Source organism: Bos taurus, chromosome 5 (genome assembly GCF_002263795.3).
Source record: "Bos taurus isolate L1 Dominette 01449 registration number 42190680 breed Hereford chromosome 5, ARS-UCD2.0, whole genome shotgun sequence".
Classification (NCBI taxonomy): Eukaryota; Metazoa; Chordata; class Mammalia; order Artiodactyla; family Bovidae; genus Bos; species Bos taurus.
The window spans coordinates 79,844,390-79,863,316 of record NC_037332.1 but is presented as its reverse complement, the minus strand read 5'-3'; the positions used below and the strand labels follow the sequence as shown (position 1 = coordinate 79,863,316).

The following is an 18,927-nucleotide window of genomic DNA, read 5'->3' as shown; positions in this document are numbered from 1 at the left end:
TCCATCTGTTAGTGTCCTCTTTGATTTCTTTCACCAGTGTTTTATAGTTTTCTATATATAGGTCTTTAGTTTCTTTAGGTAGATATATTCCTAAGTATTTTATTCTTTTCATTGCAATGGTGAATGGAATTGTTTCCTTAATTTCTCTTTCTGTTTTCTCATTATTAGTGTATAGGAATGCAAGGGATTTCTGTGTGTTGATTTTATATCCTGCAACTTTACTATAATCATTGATTAGTTCTAGTAATTTTCTGGTGGAGTCTTTAGGGTTTTCTATGTAGAGGATCATGTCATCTGCAAACAGTGAGAGTTTTACTTCTTCTTTTCCAATTTGGATTCCTTTTATTTCTTTTTCTGCTCTGATTGCTGTGGCCAGAACTTCCAAAACTATGTTGAATAGTAGTGGTGAAAGTGGGCACCCTTGTCTTGTTCCTGACTTTAGAGGAAATACTTTCAATTTTTCACCATTGAGGATAATGTTTGCTGTGGATTTGTCATATATAGCTTTTATTATGTTGAGGTATGTTCCTTCTATTCCTGCTTTTTGGAGAGGTTTTATCATAAATGGATGTTGAATTTTGTCAAAGGCTTTCTCTGCATCTATTGAGATAATCATATGGTTTTTATTTTTCAACTTGTTAATGTGGTGTATTACATTGATTGATTTGAGGATATTGAAGAATCCTTGCATCCCTGGGATAAAGCCCACTTGGTCATGGTGTATGATCTTTTTAATATGTTGATGGATTCTGATTGCTAGAATTTTGTAAAGGATTTTTGCATCTATGTTCATCAGTGATATTGGCCTGTAGTTTTCTTTTTTTGTGGGATCTTTGTCAGGTTTTGGTATTAGGGTGATAGTGGCTTCATAGAATGAATTTGGAAGTTTACCTTCCTCTGCAATTTTCTGGAAGAGTTTGAGTAGGATAGGTGTTAGCTCTTCTCTAAATTTTTGGTAGAATTCAGCTGTGAAGCCGTCTGGACCTGGGCTTTTGTTTGCTGGAAGACTTTTGATTACAGTTTCAATTTCCGTGCTTGTGATGGGTCTGTTAAGATTTTCTATTTCTTCCTCGTTCAGTTTTGGAAAGTTGTACTTTTCTAAGAATTTGTCCATTTCTTCCACGTTGTCCATTTTATTGGCATATAATTGCTAATAGTACTCTCTTATGATCCTTTGTATTTCTGTGTTGCCTGTTGTGATCTCTCCATTTTCATTTCTAATTTTATTGATTTAATTTTTGTCCCTTTGTTTCTTGATGAGTCTGGCTAATGGTTTGTCAATTTTATTTATCCTTTCAAAGAACCAGCTTTTGGCTTTGTTGATTTTTGCTATGATCTCTTTTGTTTCTTTTGCATTTATTTCTGCCCTAATTTTTAAGATTTCTTTCCTTCTGGGGTTCTTCATTTCTTCCTTTTCTAGTTGCTTTAGGTGTACACTTAGGTTATTTATTTGACTTTTTTCTTGTTTCTTGAGGTATGCCTGTATTGCTATGAACCTTCCCCTGAGGACTGCTTTTACCGTGTCCCACAGGTTTTGGGTTGTTGTGTTTTCATTTTCATTCGTTTCTATGCAAATTTTGATTTCTTCTGTGGTTTGTTGGTTATTCAGCAGCGTGTTGTTCAGCCTCCATATGTTGGAATTTTTAATAGTTTTTCTCCTGTTATTGAGATCTAATCTTACTTCATTGTGGTCAGAAAAGATGCTTGGAATGATTTCAATTTTTTTGAATTTACCAAGGCTAGATTTATGACCCAGGATGTGATCTATCCTGGAGAAGGTTCCATGTGCGCTTGAGAAAAAGGTGAAATTCATTGTTTTGGGATGAAATGTCCTATAGATATCAATTAGGTCTAACTGGTCTACTGTATCGTTTAAAGTTTCTGTTTTCTTGTTAATTTTCTGTTTAGTTGATCTATCCATAGGTGTGAGTGGGGATTAAAGTCTCCCACTATTATTGTGTTATTGTTAATTTCTCCTTTCATACTTGTTGGCATTTGCCTTACATATTGCGGTGTTCCTGTGTTGGGTGCACATATATTTATAATTGTTATCTCTTCTTCTTGGATTGATCCTTTGATCATTATGTAGTGACCTTCTTTGTCTCTTTTCACAGCCTTTGTTTTAAAGTCTGTTTTGTCTGATATAAGTATTGCTACTCCTGCTTTCTTTTGGTCCCTATTTGCATGGAAAATCTTTTTCCAGCCCTTCACTTTCAGTCTGTATGTGTCCCCTGTTTTGAGGTGGGTCTCTTGTAGACAGCATATGTAGGGGTCTTGTTTTTGTATCCATTCAGCCAGTCTTTATCTTTTGGTTGGGGCATTCAACCCATTTACGTTTAAGGTAATTACTGATAAGTATGATCCCGTTGCCATTTACTTTATTGTTTTGGGTTAGAATTTATACACCATTTTTGTGTTTCCTGTCTAGAGAATATCCTTTAGTATTTGTTGGAGAGCTGGTTTGATGGTGCTGAATTCTCTCAGCTTTTGCTTGTCTGTAAAGCTTTTGATTTCTCCTTCATATTTGAATGAGATCCTTGCTGGGTACAATAATCTGGGTTGTAGGTTATTTTTTTTCATCACTTTAAGCATGTCTTGCCATTCCCTCCTGGCTTGGAGAGTTTCTATTGAAAGATCAGCTGTTATCCTTATGGGAATTCCCTTGTGTGTTATTTGTTGTTTTTCCCTTGCTGCTTTTAATACTTGTTCTTTGTGTTTGATCTTTGTTAATTTGATTAATATGTGTCTTGGGGTGTTTTGCCTTGGGTTTATCCTGTTTGGGACTCTCTGGGTTTCTTGGACTTGAGTGATTATTCCTTCCCCATTTTAGGGAAGTTTTCAACTATTATCTCCTCAAGTATTTTCTCATGGTCTTTCTTTTTGTCTTCTTCTTTTGGGACCCCTATGATTCGAATGTTGTAGTGTTTAATACTGTCCTGGAGGTCTCTGAGATTGTCCTCATTTCTTTTAATTCGTTTTTCTTTTTTACTCTCAGATTCATTTATTTCTACCATTCTATCTTCTAATTCACTAATCCTATCTTCTGCCTCTGTTATTCTACTATTTGTTGCCTCCAGAATGTTTTTGATTTCATTTATTGCATTATTCATTATATATTGACTCTTTTTTATTTCTTCTAGGTCCTTGTTAAACCTTTCTTGCATCTTCTCAATCCTTGTCTCCAGGCTATTAATCTGTGATTCCAATTTGATTTCAAGACTTTGGATCAATTTCACTATCATTATTCAGAATTCTTTATCAGGTAGATTCCCTATCTCTTCCTCTTTTGTTTGGTTTGGTGGGCATTTATCCTGTTCCTTTAACTGCTGGGTATTCCTCTGTCTCTTCCTCTTGTTTAAATTGCTGAGTGTGGTGTGTCCTTTCTGTATTCAGGCAATTTGTGGAGTTCTCTTTATTGTGGCGTTTCCTCAGTGTGTGTGGATTTGTACAGGTGGCTTGTCAAGGTTTCTTGGTTAGGGAAGCTTGTGTCGGTGTTCTGGTGGGTGGAGCTATATTTCTTCTCTCTGGAGTGCAATGAAGTGTCCAGTAATGAGTTATGAGATGTCTATGGTTTTGGGGTGACTTTGGGCAGCCTGTATCTTGGAGCTCAGGGCTGTGTTCCTGTGTTGCTGGAGAATTTGCTTGGTATGTCTTGCCCTGGAACTTGTTGGCCCTTGTGTGGTGCTTGGTTTCAGTGTAGGTATGGAGGCGTTTGATGAGCTCCTGTCAATTAATGTTCCCTGAAGTCAGGAGTTCCCTGGAGTTAGGGTTTGGACTTAAGCCTCCTGCTTCCAGTTATCGGTCTTATTTTTACAGTAGTTTCAAAACTTCTCCTTCTATACAGCACCACTGATAAAACATCTAGGTTAAAGATGAAAACTTTCTCCACCATGAGGGCCACCCAGAGAGGTTCACAGCATTACATGGAGAAGAGAAGAGAGAGGAGGGAGTTAGCGGTGACCCGAATGAGATGAGGTGGAATCAATAGAGGAGGGAGCAGGCTAGCCAGTAATCACTTCCTTATGTGCACTCCACAATTGGACTGCTCAGAGATGTTCACGGAATTATACAGAGAAAAGAAGAAGGAGGAAGGAGACAGAGGTGGCCAGGAGGATAAAAGGGGGAATGAAAAGGAGGGAGACAGATCCAGCCAGTAATCAGTTCCCTAAGTGTTCTCCACCGTCTGCAACACACAGAAATTCACAGAGTTGCATAGAGTAGAGAGGGGTTAGGGAGGAGACACAGGTGACCTGGTGGAGAGAAAGGAGAGTCCAAAGAGTGAGACAGCAGTCAAGCCAGTAATCTCGCTCCCTAGTGAAAAATGGGTACTGAAGATTGGGTTCTTAAAGGTACAAAATTGGTAACAAATACATAAAAGCAAAAATTAAAAATCTAGAGTAGAGTTTGGAATTTCAAAAATACAATGTTAAAGAAAAGAAGAAGGCAAAGAAAGAGAGAAAAACAAACAAACAAACAAAATCAAACCAAGTCTCAAAAATTATAAAGAAAATATAGGTACAAAATTGATAACAAATACCAAAAAGCAAAAGTTAAAAATCTAGAGTCTGGAATTTCAAAAATACAATGTTAAAAAAAAGAAGAAAAAGAAATAGAGAAAAAAACAAAAACAAACCAAATTGCAAAAATTATAAAGAAAATATAGGTACAAAATTGATAACAAATACCAAAAAGCATAAATTAAAAATTTAGAGTAGAGTTTGGAATTTCAGATATACAATGTTACATAAAAGAAGAAGAGAAAGAAAGAGAGAGAAAAAAAAAAGTCACAGAAATTATAAAAAAATATATATATAGGTACAAAATTGATAACAAATACCAAAAAGCTAAAATTAAAAATCTAGAGTAGAGTTTGGAATTTCAAAAATACAATGTTAAAGAAAAGAAGAAAAAAAACAAGGTCACAAAAATTATAAAAAATATATATATGAAGTTTGCTTTAAAAAAAAAAAATAGGGTCTTTTTTTTTTTTGCAAAGTAATAGTAGGTTATAAAAGTGAAAATTAAAGTAATAATAGAGGACTTAAAATTTTTTTTTAATTAAAAAAAAAGGAAAAAGAAAGAATGATCATAAAAATAGTAAAAATATATCTAGGACTTTCTCTGGTTTTGTTTTGGGTATTGTGGGGTCAGTTCATTTTCGGCTAGTTCCTTGGTCCGACTTATATTTCTCAAGATCTATAGACCCCTTCCTATGTTTTCAGTTCTAACCACAGGGTTTTAATCTATTGCCTGTAGCTTCCAAGGTGGTTCCCTCTGTTATAGCTTCTTCTTTTTGCTGGTCTCTTCAGTGTCTGGTTTCCGCCCTGACACAAAGGGGACTGTGGTGTACACTTTTTTTTTTTTTTTCAGGCTCACTTGTTCAGCTGTGCTGTGGGGAGGGAGGGACGCTGCAAACAAATAACACTGGCGTGTGCTCGCAGTGCCTCAGCCACACTGGGTCTGCCCCCGCTTACGGTGCGTGTAGCCTCCCTGCCCACACTGCTCAGGCTCTAGGCTGCTCCACTGGGAACCATCCGTGGCCGGCCCTGGGCTGCTTGCACCTCCCAGGTCTAAGCCACTCAGGTTCAGGCACTCGGGTAGTCCTCAGAGGCGCAGACTCGGTTGGGCCTGCGTTTTGTGCCCTTCCCAGGCCCGAGCAGCTCAGGTGATGCGGTGTTTGGCGAGCATGATTGCTGCGACTTATCGCCTCCCCGCGGCTTGGTTATCTAGGTGTACAACTGGCACACCTTCTCAGGCGGCTGTTGACCGTCCAGACCCCCAAGAAGTTTTAGTTAGCAAAGAAGCCTGCTTACAGTTTTGTAGATAATGTCCTTCTGGGGCTGTGATTGCCCCCTTCCAGCTCTGGCTCCCTGTCACCAGAGGGGGACGGTCTGTAGCCGGCTATCTCTGTACAGTCCTTTTTTCCATGCGCAGGCCTGGTGGTGTCTTAGGTTAGGGCTGGCTTTTCGTGTGGTAGATATCCCACAGTCTGGTTTGCAAGCCCAAATTATTTCACTCAGATAGCGCTCGGGGTGTTCAGGCCAGATCCTTGCAATGCAGCCGTCCCTGCGCCTCCCTGCCCAGCCCCTGCTTCCTAATGGCAGATGCAGGCGTCTGCGCTGCTTCTCCGCTGGGGGAGTTACCTTAGGCTCATAATCTGCGGGTTTTAATTGTTTACTTATTTTTCCTCCCTGTTATGTTGCCCTCTGTGCTTCCAAGGCTCGGCACAGATTCGGCAGTGAGAAGGTTTCCTGGTGTTTGGAAACTTCTCTCTTTTTAAGACTCCCTTCCCGGGACGGAGCTCCGTCCCTCCCTCTTTTGTCTCTTTTTTTGTCTTACATATTTTTTCCTACCTCCTTTTGAAGACATGGGTTGCTTTTCTGGGTGCCTGATGTCCTCTGCCAGCATTCAGAAGTTGTTTTGTGGAATTTACTCGGCGTTTAAATGTTCTTTTGATGAATTTGTGGGGGAGAAAGTGTTCTCCCCATCCTACTCCTCCACCATCTTAGCTCCTCCTTCCTGACATAAGGCTATTAATAATGATCTGAAACACTTTTGCCCTACTCACAAGATCAATGTGTGGAAAGTTCAAAATCTGACTTCAGGAGTTTAATCTACAAAACATTTCTTACTTCAGGGAAGAAGAGTACAGGGCAGTGTCTACAGAAGTAGGACTGCAGCCCACCAGGCTCCTCGCTCTGGAATTCTCCTGGCAAGAATACTGTAGTGGATTACCATTCCCTTCTCCAAGGGATCTTCCTGATTCAGGGATTAAATCCAGGTTTCCTGCACTGTAAGCAGGTTTTTTACCCCCTTGAGCTACCAGGGAAACCCCAAAGTATTAAAACAACACTTAAAAGGTCAGTAATACATTCCATCAGTAAAGGGCAAAATATTTATATGCCTTTCTAATTCCCCTGAATTTAATGACTTCACAGTTTCACTTTAGTGACAACCTGTTCTCTTTAATAAACTTGTATTTATTTGCAGGCCTCTATGCAAGCAATACAATAAAGACTTTTAAAACACACTGAAGTGAAAAATCTAACCACTCTCTTACCCACAAAGATTGAAAACGAGCCCATTTTAAATAAAAACACCATGATCATCATCCAGCTAAGTTCCATAAGGGCAGGGCTTTGTTCACTTCACTATCATATATTTTCAGCACCCAAAACAGTGCCTGATCATAGGAGGCATTTGGTAAATACTGACAGAATGAATGATTCATGACAGATGTCGCAGAGCAGCAGAATAAAGAAGACAGCTCTTGGGCCAAGAATTCTCTTCAATACCAATTGCAATCACTGTAAAAATGACTACATATAGTTACAGAAACAGATGTGAGTTATGAGAATAAGATTTCAGGTAGAATTCACTGAGTTTTCTAAGGTGAAAGGGAAAGGATATTCATATGTGAATGAACTGTATGTAATGAAGAGGGTGGGAGAAGGAAGATTTACATTTCTCACTTCACATGGAGCAACTGAGCAAAAGATGGAATCAACTGAAATTTCATCTGATTCCAGAGTGTCTACCCTAAGTCCTAGGTTCACTGCACTTGCCACTTGCTACCTATAACACAATCACTAAACTATACAGAAAAACAGGCAACTAAGTAAATGACTTACAGCACGATTTTTCCCTGGGCTGGGATGGTCCCCCTGTGTTTGGTAACTTCTGAATACATTTTATCCAATAGTATGTATGTTAGGGGAAGCACACTGATTGAAACCGCCCACCCTGGCCAGGCACCATAGTAACTATTTGCATGAATTGTTTTATGATAGGAGATCCTGACAAGGAATACGGAACTAATAAGCCACCACCAACAGGAGAAGTTCGGGAAAGTTCTAAAGGAGACACCGTGTGTCCGTCCACTTCCCAGAATCCCTCTCGCTAGCATCCATCTTAGCTGAGCAATGCGTGCACCACCAGGAAAGATTCTGAATTAGAATGATTGGCCAAAGACCACCCGGAAACTAATCCCATCACCATAAAACCCAAGACTGGGAGCCACACAGCAGAGCAGTTCTCCTGGGTTTTCTTACCCTACTGCTCTCCACCCAGGTGCCATTTCCCAATAAAATCTCTTGCTTTGTCAGCACATGTGTCCCTCGGACAATTCATTTCTGAGTGTTAGACAAGAGCCCAGTTTCAGGCCCTGGAAGGTGTCCGCCTTCCTGCAACATGTAGACTAATTTCTGTCAGCCTAATGCCATCCATGCAATGCAAATACATACTAGCAAGAAAAAAAAAATCCATAAAAACATATTCCTTGCCTGTATACTGCAGGTTCACCAGTTTCAGTGTTTGGAAAGTCACATTCCAGGGTTTAGAAAGTCATAAAGAATAATAATATTTATAATTCTGAACTACTACTAATGATGCTGCTGGCTGCCAGACCAAATGGCCACTGTGTGCCAGGCACTTATTTACAGACTTATTACCTGTTTATTACTATAGCTCTGAGTCCTGACAAACAACCTGTGAGTAAAATGTTACAATTAGTTCCCCTTTTGGGGAGATGAGAAAACTGATGCTCTCAGAGATAAAATAACTTATCCAGGACCTACTAAGTGAAGGATTCATGATTTAAACACTATCCACAGAGATCTTCAGAACTAAGATAACATTGCCTCTTTGAGCTTTTATTTTCTTTACCTGATCACCTTCTGAAAAAAGGACAAGCATAGTTTTTAAAACTAATTTTGATATTAATCAAATTTATAGTCAAATACATGATACCTTTCTTTTCCAGAGAAGGAAAATACATGACAAGTTTCCTCTCAAGGAAGGATAATGGTCCTTCTTGCTCACAAACATGTTGACTTAGTAAGATCCTGACCCAGTTCCTGTCGTATTGTGTCCTGCTCTCCAAGCATCATTCTTTCTAAATAGACTGGGGCTCGGAGTTAGAAAAAAAAAAATTTTTTTAAGCATATCGCCTAATTCAATGTATAAGCACCAACAGTCTATATTAAAGCCAGTCAGGAGAGGCCTCATTTGTGGACCCACAGATGGCTGCAAGAATCTTCTATCACTGAGAGCTGAGCAGGGAGGCCAGCTGCACAGAGCATGACATCACTGCCCTGCCTCCTCCCCAAGGCCAAGTTCTCACCTGGGATTCTAGACTTCAGAGCACAGCAAACAGGCAAAGCACGGGATTAGTGGCTGTGCAGTTGTAATTCCAATCCTGACTTTACCACTTACCAACTATGTAAATGTGTTAAATGACCATTTAAGCTAAGATCTTCCATTTCCACCTGATAAGCAAACTATAAGATTTACCCTAAACAAATGTGATGGCTGCATGGAATACCACGTAGGAAGGGCTAGCCCACTTCCTGGTACCTAGTGATAGATAACAGATGTAAAGCTTTCTTCCCCTCCTGAAGGACCTTCTTCACTGGAGTACTGAAGCTCACATTGTTCTATAAGAAATGACTATTAAATTTTCTGGAATTTTGCAAGCCAGTTATTAAATACAGCCATTATTTAAAATTAAATTAAATAACTTATAATAAATTATATGTATATATATTCTATATTTATATCAGTTATAATATTATATATCTTTTATAATAAAATGAATTATATAAGCTTAAATAAATCAAGCTAAAAATGAAGGTAATGAGTACACAAATCATATCATTTCCTAATCAGTTTTCTTCATTTTACTTTTGTCTATGCTCCTGAGATTATTTACATCTACAGTTTATTGGGCAGTAGAAATGCTTCAAGATGGTGGGCTATGGCACACCTCTCCCAACTCCAGTTTCAGCTATGTCATGTTTGTAGCTTCAAATCAGCCAGGGTAGGAGTTACATGGAAATCTGTAAACACAACAAGTGAGGATTTACTTTCTTTGGACAGCCAATGATTAAGCATTACCAGCACACCACTGGTATGCGTACTTCATCTTATTCCTTTTTGCTCCTGCACTTACCTCTATATTCTCTACAAGTTATTTACATACATACACACACACATCCATTAAATTTAAAATAAAATGAAAACAAAAACCTCACATGCCTGCAGTTAACAGGCATGTTAACTGCCTGTTAACATTTCTTTATTGCCAAATTTACTAAAATGTTCTGCTGCTCCTGCTGCTGCTGCTAAGTCACTTCAATCATGTCTGACTCTGTGCGACCTCATAGACAGCAGCCCACCAGGCTCCCCCGTCCCTGGAATTCTCCAGGCAAGAACACTGGAGTGGGTTGCCATTTCCTTCTCCAGTGCATGAAAGTGAAAAGTGAAAGTGAAGCCGCTCAGTCGTGTCTGACCCTCAGCGACCCCATGGACTGCAGCCTACCAGGCTCCTCCGTCCATGGGATTTTCCAGGCAAGAGTACTGGAGTGGGGTGCCATCGCCTTCTCTGACTAAAATGTTCTATTTTTGCTTAATTTCAATACTTTCTTACCATCTACCCATTAATTTATTCATTTCACAAATACTTGCACAACTACGATTAACTAGACACTATAAGAGGATCTGGGGATACAACTGAGAGCAGAAGCCTATACAATCGGATCTGTATGGAACTCAGTCACTGTATGTACACAGTCCGACTGGTGGAAGTCAGTCACACTGCAGCCTGCCTTCTGTCCCTTCATGAGAGTCTCCAATGATCTATTTATTCTTTTTTCTTCTCCTTTGCCTTCCTTAAAATATTTACAATTTCCCCAGATGTTTTGCCCTCTTTTTTTCATACCCGGTACTAAAGAGTCAAGATTAGTTCAAGGTTTTGACAGTTTATCGCTCTTCTTTCTTGCTCAGGAATTTCATGCATTTCTGTGACTTTATCCTTTCCCAAACCAACTTTTCCTCTAGCCTTTCCATCTCAGTAACTCACACTACCATCCACCCAGCAGTTGAAGCTAGAAACCCAAACACCCTCGATTCTTGCTGTTCCCTCACCCCTTTACCCTAAATCGTCAAGTCCTGTTAGATCTATATTTAAAACGTCTCCAAAAGCCACCTTATGCCTACATCTCAGGCTCCATCACCCTCAGCTAAGACCTCTTTTCTCCCCTCAGTCAGTATGAAAGTCTCCTTGCTTTACTCTTGCCCCTAAATAATGCACTACAAGAAATAAGACTGAACATTTGTAATATAACCACATCTTGCCACATTAAACAAGCAAACAACAACAAAACCCTCCAAAGTCTCCCCATTCCACTCAGAATAAAATCCAAATTCGCTCCCATGGCCAAAACATTCTTCATCATCTAGGCCTGACCACCCCCTGAACTAGCCCCTTCCCATCCCCACTTGCTAATTATCCCAAGGCCGGACCCCTCTGTGCAGATCTGAGCAGGGTGAGCTCCTCCTCTCATCCACAAGGATTCAGAGACCTTCCCTGACCAATCAATGGGAATTCGCCCCAGCCAGGCTCACCCACCACTCTCCACCACACTGTTCACTCCTTGTTGGTTACTTAGTGTCTGTCTTCTTCTACTGGAAGGAAAGCTACATAGGGGCAAGGATCTTGTCCTCCTTAAACCCCAGTACAGCCCTGGTGCCTGCCTGGAACATGCCGGGCACATGGCAGAAATTCAGTAGGTCTTTGCTGATGAATGAATAAGTGGAGTATGATCTAAAAGACAGGTAAAGGCAGGACTAATTGGAAACAAAGACACCCGAAAAGAGGGAGTTGTCTGGGACTGTAGAGAAGAATAAGAATAGCAATCTGCTGCTCCTGCTGCTGCTGCTAAGTCACTTCAATCATGTCTGACTCTGTGCGACCCCATACGCGGCAGCCCACCAGGCTCCCCCATCTCTGGGATTCTCCAGGAAAGAACACTGGAATGGGTTGCCATTACCTTCTCCAATGCATGAAAGTGAAAAGTGAAAGTGAAGTCGCTCAGTCACATCCGACTCTTAGCGACCCCATGGACTGTAGCCTACCAGGCTCCTCCATCCATGGGATTCTCCAGGCAAGAGTACTGGAGTGGGTCACCAGTGCCTTCTCCAGCAATCTGCTACTTAAGTGCTAATAGTATGAGTCAAATTTCCATCTTTATTAAATTCTTACTTGACCATGGCTTGAGTTATTTTCAAAGGGAAGTTGCTCAGTCGTGTCCGACTCTTTGCAACACCATGGACTGTAGCCTACCAGGCTCCTCCGTTCATGGAATTCTCCAGGCAAGAGTACTGGAGCGGGTTGCCATTTCCTTCTTTCAGTGACAAGCTAATTTAGCCAAGTACCTGTTCTGATGAATCTATGATAATTTTCATGGCTAGGTCAAAAGATTTTTTAAAGGGAAAGAAAATTTTGTACTTTAAAGAAGATCTTCCTGAACCCTCAGAAACATGCCTGAGAGGCAGCATCCCCTGGGCTACCTCATATACCTGCGTTGTAATAAATTCCTATTGAGAGGGTAACAGGCAGGAAGGCTAGGGGCCCCCAAATGGAGGAAATAGGCTGGAAATATCAGACATTTTTTAATCTCTCTTAAGTGGCAGGAGGAAACAAACTACAAGTGTCAGATTTTTTTTCCCTTCTCTATACAGAATTAGAAGAAGGTTTCTTTCAAAATTCTGTGTTGTCATGACAACACCTCCTTCCATCTGAACTTAACTTTTCTCAAACTTTGAGCTAACTAATGCAGGTTTTTTTTTTATGGAAATATTTTTCTTAAGCTATGTTAATGAACAATGCATTTACCTTAAACTCTGTCTTTCCTCAAGTTGGTTCCACCTAAGACTCAGATAATGGCCCAAAAAAGCAGTATGTTTTACTCATACAATTGTTCACCTCATCTATGTTAATGAGATTATGTATTTGCTTGGAAACCTGCCTTTCTTCAAGATTCATGTCAATCATTTTATGGCCCAGATGACTCACCTTGTGCCAATGCAATCTCAAAATGCATGTTGTGGGTGAGGGGCCTGGTGCCATTCTCTGAGTTATGAGACATTTCTTTTCTCTAATTAGCAGCCTGCGAGTAGGTATATAACTTCCTGTTAAAGACTAGCAGGGGGACACTCTTTCTGCCCCCTTCTGATGTCTATGTCAGAAGCTGTCTCTTTTATACTTTAATAAAACTCTAATACACAAAAGCTCTGAGTGATCAAGCCTTGTCACTGGCCCTGGATTGAATTCCTCTCCTCCAGAGGCCATTTTTGAATCCAAGGCCAAAAATGAATCCTGGCATTTTTCACGGCTCAGCAACAACCTTTCATTATCACACACCAAAAGCAGGAAGTCAGGGTAGGGGAAGGCAGAGCTCTCCTCCCAAAGAAAACTGAGGGGCCTGTGCCCTGATGTGCAGGGCTCTTCCCCCAGGGAAGCAGCAGAATGCTTGTACTGCTTAACTGAGGCTTCACAGCCTCATCTCTTCTTCCAAATAACAGCAGCCAGCAGGGCTTCTACTTCTTCCAGCTACTCCTTTCTTATCTGATATGACACAGGGAAGGCCAGGGATAGGGAAAAGAAGGAAGGAAGAAGGAGGAAGGGAAATGGGGAAGGGAAAAGAAAGGAGGGTAACAGGAGTGGGGGTGTTCCAAAGAAATGACTCGGTGCTTCACTTCTCCAGTGATCCCCCTGCAACAGGTGATGCTGGATGGTGAAAACACACAAGGTCAAGGAGCCCAGTCCAGTACCTCATCAAGGACCACACAGCTCCAGGAGACACAGGGAATCCACTGCTCTTGGGTTCAGACGGCATGGCATGGCAGCCACCCCAGGCTCCTTTGTGAGGGAACCGCTGCTGCTTCCCATTCTCCCGGAGAGGGTGTGCTGTTGGGGAGCTTCCAGGCTGCTGTGGGCTGCGCTGATGGATGACCCCGTTGCTCCTAATTGTGAGGAGGAAACAACGTCAAAAGGAGCAACAAGACCTGCAACAAGGAACAGCATCCCCTATCCCCTCCCCAAGCCCTGTTCCTTGGAAGCAAATATTCATCAATCTTTTAGCTCTTTTGTTTCTGGTATTTATCACAATATTTTAAAAATAACATTAAATAATAATGTTATTTCCAATTTTAGAACTTGTCATATTGGCTCATTACAAGAGAAGATGTATATTCAATCCTCTTATGTGGTCACCAATACACATACAGACACTCTTCATTTCTTATCTTCCTCATACATTTCTCTCATAATAAATATAAGTTGAATTCTCATAACTTAGCTGAAGGGATATTTGGGATTTACATTATTATGATCTTGTAAAATTGTGTTCACAGATGATCCATGCAACATATTCTCATATGTTCTTCCATGAATCCTCTGAGATATATTCCATAACATTAGCTGGGCAAAAATTTTAAAGTCTGACACTACTCAGGGATGGGGAGAATGTGGAACAAGAGGATTCTCATCCACTGCTGCAGTTATTTCAAGAGAATGGCTCCACATCAATACACTGAATGTGTATCTATCTGTGGGCCCACAACCTCACTTCTGTGGTTATGCCCTGGAGAAACCTGCAGGTATGTGCACACAACATTTGTTTGCAGCATGGTATATAATAACCGAAAAAGGGGAAACAACCTAAATTCAGAATCCAAAAGGATGGATGCGTGTATGCTAAGTCACTTCAGTCCTGTCCGACTCTTTGTGACCCTAAGGATTGTAGCCCGCAAGGCTCCTCTGTCCATGGGATTCTCCAGGCAAGAATACCAGAGTGGGTTGCTGTGCCCGCCTCCAGGGGATCTTTCCGACCCAGGTATTGAACCCACATCTTTTATGTCTCCTGCGTTGGCAGATGGGTTCTCTACCACTGCACCACCTGGGAAGCCCTTATTCTAAATTAGCAGATAAGAATTTCTGGGAAAAGGAGACACAATTTTGTGAGATTCTCAACGAGTTAAGACTCTCCAATACAGGCAGATCCTCTGAGCTCGTATCCTGCTACTAATGTGAGCCCAGGCTCTGGGCTGCAGATGCCCTGGGAGGTTACTGGCCCCAGTCACATGTGCCCCATGGAGGCAAGTGCTCAGGGGTAACCCTGTGAGTCTGGAGTTACACAGACAGAGTCTAAATTGGGGATGGGTGACCCTGGAGAGGTTACTTTCTATGCCTGTACTTTCTGCTCTGTGAAACAAGGGTAACAGTTGTTAGTAGTAAGTGACTTCATATCTGTAAATGGCATGGTCCTATTCCTGGAACATAGCCTTCACTCAAGAGATACTGTTAGTGACCAGGTATTGCCAAGAGAAGACTCTACACATGGACATCACCAGATGGCCAACACTGAAATCAGACTGATTATATTCTTAGCAGCCAAAGAAGAAGAAGCTCAATACAGTCAGCAAAACCCAAGACCGGGAGCTGACTGTGGCTCAGATCATGAGCTCCTTGTTGCCAAAATCAGACTTAAATTGAAGAAAGTGCAGAAAACCACTAGACCATTCAGGTATGACTTAAATCAAATCCCTTATGATTATACAGTGGAAGTGAGAAATAGATTTAAGGGACTAGATCTGAGGGACAGAGTGCCTGATGAACTATGGACGGAGGTTCGTGACATTGTATAGAGACAGGGATCAAGACCATCTCCATGGAAAAGAAATGCAAAAAGGCAAAATGGCTGTCTAAGGAGGCCTTATAAATAGCTGTGAAAAGAAGAGAAGCAAAAAGCAAAGACGAAAAGAAAAAATATAAGCATCTGAGTACAGAGTTCCAAAGAATAACAACAGAGCTAAGAAAGCCTAACTCAGCGATCAATGCAAAGAAATAGAGGAAAACAATAGAATGGGAAAGACTAGAGATCTGTTCAAGAAAATTAGAGATACCAAGGGAACATTTCATGCAAAGATGGGCTTGATAAAGGACAGAAATGGTATGGACCTAACAGAAGCAGAAGATATTAAGAAGAGGTGGCAAGAATGCACAGAACAACTATACAAAAAAGATCTTCACGACTCAGATAATCACGATGGTGTGATCAGTCACCTAGAGCCAGATATCCTGGAATGTGAAGTCAAGTGGGCCTTAGGGAGAATCACTACAAACAAAGCTATTGGAAGTGATGGCATTCCAGTTGAGCTATTTCAAATCCTAATAGATGATGTTGTGAAAGTGCTGAACTCAATATGTTACAAATTTGGAAAACTCAGCAGTGGCCCCAGGACAGGAAAAGGTCAGTTTTCATTCCAACCCAAAGAAAGGCAATGCCAAAGAATGCTCAAACTACTGCACAATTGCACTCATCTCACGCGCTAGTAAAGTAATGCTCAAAATTCTCCAAGCCAGGCTTCAGCAATACATGAACCGTGAACTTCCAGATGTTCAAGCTGGTTTTAGAAAAGGCAGAGGAACCAGAGATCAAATTGCCAACATCCGCTGGATCATGGAAAAAGTAAGAGAGTTCCAGAAAAATATCTATTTCTGCTTTATTGACTATGCCAAAGCCTTTGACTGCGTGGATCACAAGAAACTGTGGAAAATTCTGAAAGAGATGGGCATACCAGACCACCTGACCTGCCTCCTGAGAAATCTGTATGCAGGTCAGGAAGCAACAGTTAGAACTGGACATGGAACAATGAAATGGTTCCAAATAGGAAAAGCAGTACGTCAAGGCTGTATATTGTCACCCTGCTTGTTTAACTTATATGCAGAGTACATCATGAGAAATGCTGGGCTGGATAAAGCACAAGCTGGAATCAAGATTGCTGGGAGAAATATCAATAACCTCAGATATGCAGATGACACCACCCTTATGGCAGAAAGTGAAGAAGAACTAAATAGCCTCTTGATGAAAGTGAAAGAGGAGAGTGAAAAAGTTACCTTAAAGTTTAACATTCAGAAAACAAAGATCATGGCATCTGGTCCCATCACTTCATGGCAAATAGATCAGAAACAGTGGAAACAGTGGATGACTTTATTTTGGGGGGCTACAAAATACAGCAGATGGTGATTGCAGCCATTAAATTAGAAGATGCTTACTCCTTGGAAGGAAAGTTATGACCAACCTAGATAGCATATTCAAAAGCAGAGACATTACTTTGCCAACAAAGGTCCATCTAGTCAAGGCTATGGTTTTTCCAGTGGTCATGTATGGATGTGAGAGTTGGACCATAAAGAAAGCTGAGTACTAAAGAATTAATGTTTTTGAACTGTGGTGTTGGAGAAGACTCTTGAGAGTCCCTTGGACTGCAAGGAGATCCCACCAGTCCATCCTAAAGGAGATCAGTCCTGGGTGTTCATTGGAAGGACCGATGTTGAAGCTGAAACTCCAATACTTTGGCCACCTGATTCGAGGAGCTGACTCATCGGAAAAGACCCTGATGCTGGGAAAGATTGAGGGCAGGAGGAGAAGGGGACAACAGAGGATGAGATGGTTGGATGGCATCACCGACTCTAATGGACACAAGTTTGAGTAAACTCCGGGAGTTGGTGATGGACACGGAGGCCTGGCATGCTGCGGTTCATGGGGTCGCAAAGAGTCGGACACAACTGAGCGATTGAACTGAACTGAATCTTTGTTACCTGTTCTCAGTTCTTTTCTACCAAGTTCATGACTGTACTCAGGTCCTCATGTAATTACTTACGTAATGTTTGTCTTCCCCCAGCACTGCCCTTTGTGGGAAGGAATCTTATCTGTCTTATTTGTGGCCAGGCACAAAATGGGAATGCATTAAACAGGTGGATAAAATGATGCAGGAAAGAAAGAACGCCTCCACCTACGCATAGATGCTGGTGGTTGTGAGAGCTAAAAGTTACTAAAACCAAAAAACCCCATAAACTATGAAGTATGCAACTTCCAAGCTACATATCAGCAGTTATTATTTTTTTCATAGAACTTTCAGCAGTTTGGTATGGTGAAGGTCAAGAAAATTACTAAAGCACTAAAAGAGATAATTATCCTCTTTGAAAAAAGCCTAGCTCAATAGTGACCAAATGAAGAAGAAAGGACTATAAGGAACCATGTGTTGCGGAGTCCTAAGACCAAAGGAGCTAAGACTTCGAGTATAAGTATACACAAAAGAATGCTGCCTGCCATCAAATTATCAGCCACTGAAGCTGGCCCCATGTGTACCCTAAGGGAATTCAGAATGGAGAAAAACAGGATACTGACCCTAGACAGCTGACATGCATATCAAAGGAAAAATTTAATGAGCCCAGACTCTTGCATCTTTCAATATACTGCAAAGCACTAAATCATTAACTTGAGATGTCTGATTTTTTGTGATTAGCACTCTTTTGAGTTTCAACTATAGGCTTTTTTCTCCCCAGCAGCACAAACTCATATATCGTAGTTCCTCCCTCACCTCTATGGAACAGTTCCCTTACAGCTATCTGAGGACTTTCTCAGGTTATAAGTCCTTAGTAATGGTCCCAAATAAAACGCAATTCTCAACTTTCAAGTTGTGTGGGTGTTTTTTTCAGTCGATATGAGGTGAAAATATCTCTGGACAGGACCAGAGGGGAAGATCTCCCGCCACTTGTCACAGAGCAAAGGTGGTACACACAAAGAGGAGGCAGAAGCAAGTGGAGAGCCAGAGGAGCGGATAGGAAGGCCAGCAATGCAATTACTGCGGTGGGTCAAGAGGACTCCTATGAGCCAAGCGGAGGTCCTCTGGCTTTCCCGGTTTAAGCTTGGGTCAAAATGATAACTAGGCTCCTTCCTTGTACATGCCTCTGAGATTCGGAGAGACCTAACAGAGTACTAAAATCTATTTAAATTATCTCCAAGTACACCCAGGCAGGAAAGTGATCAGAATTTAATGACTCCTCTCAGCTTGTTGACATGCAATAGCACTGCTCTTATCTTTGTGTCAAGAAGTATAAAGAGGTAGCGAATGGGATAAAAAGGCAGGATTTTTTTTTAAAAGATAAAATTCTTCCAGACAAGGCCAGAGAATAAATCAGCTGCATTTATTAAAAGTTCAAATGTAAGGACCTTATAATTACTGAAAAATGGGGTTTGCATGTCAAATTGTTAGTAAATCCTGAGGAAGAAAATCACAGTATGT

The 18,927-nt window shown here is 41.0% G+C and overlaps 1 protein-coding gene across 2 annotated transcripts in view; it reads right to left on the bottom strand.

Moving 5' to 3' along the window:
* TMTC1 (transmembrane O-mannosyltransferase targeting cadherins 1) overlaps nucleotides 1–18,927 on the bottom strand; it is a 311,748-nt gene that overhangs the window by 256,147 nt on the left and 36,674 nt on the right. For both annotated transcript variants that reach the window (XM_059886525.1, NM_001192761.3), the window contains exon 5: nucleotides 13,612–13,803. In XM_059886525.1, coding sequence (XP_059742508.1) covers nucleotides 13,612–13,803 — 192 coding nt within the window. The remainder of the gene's footprint in view (nucleotides 1–13,611; nucleotides 13,804–18,927) is intronic.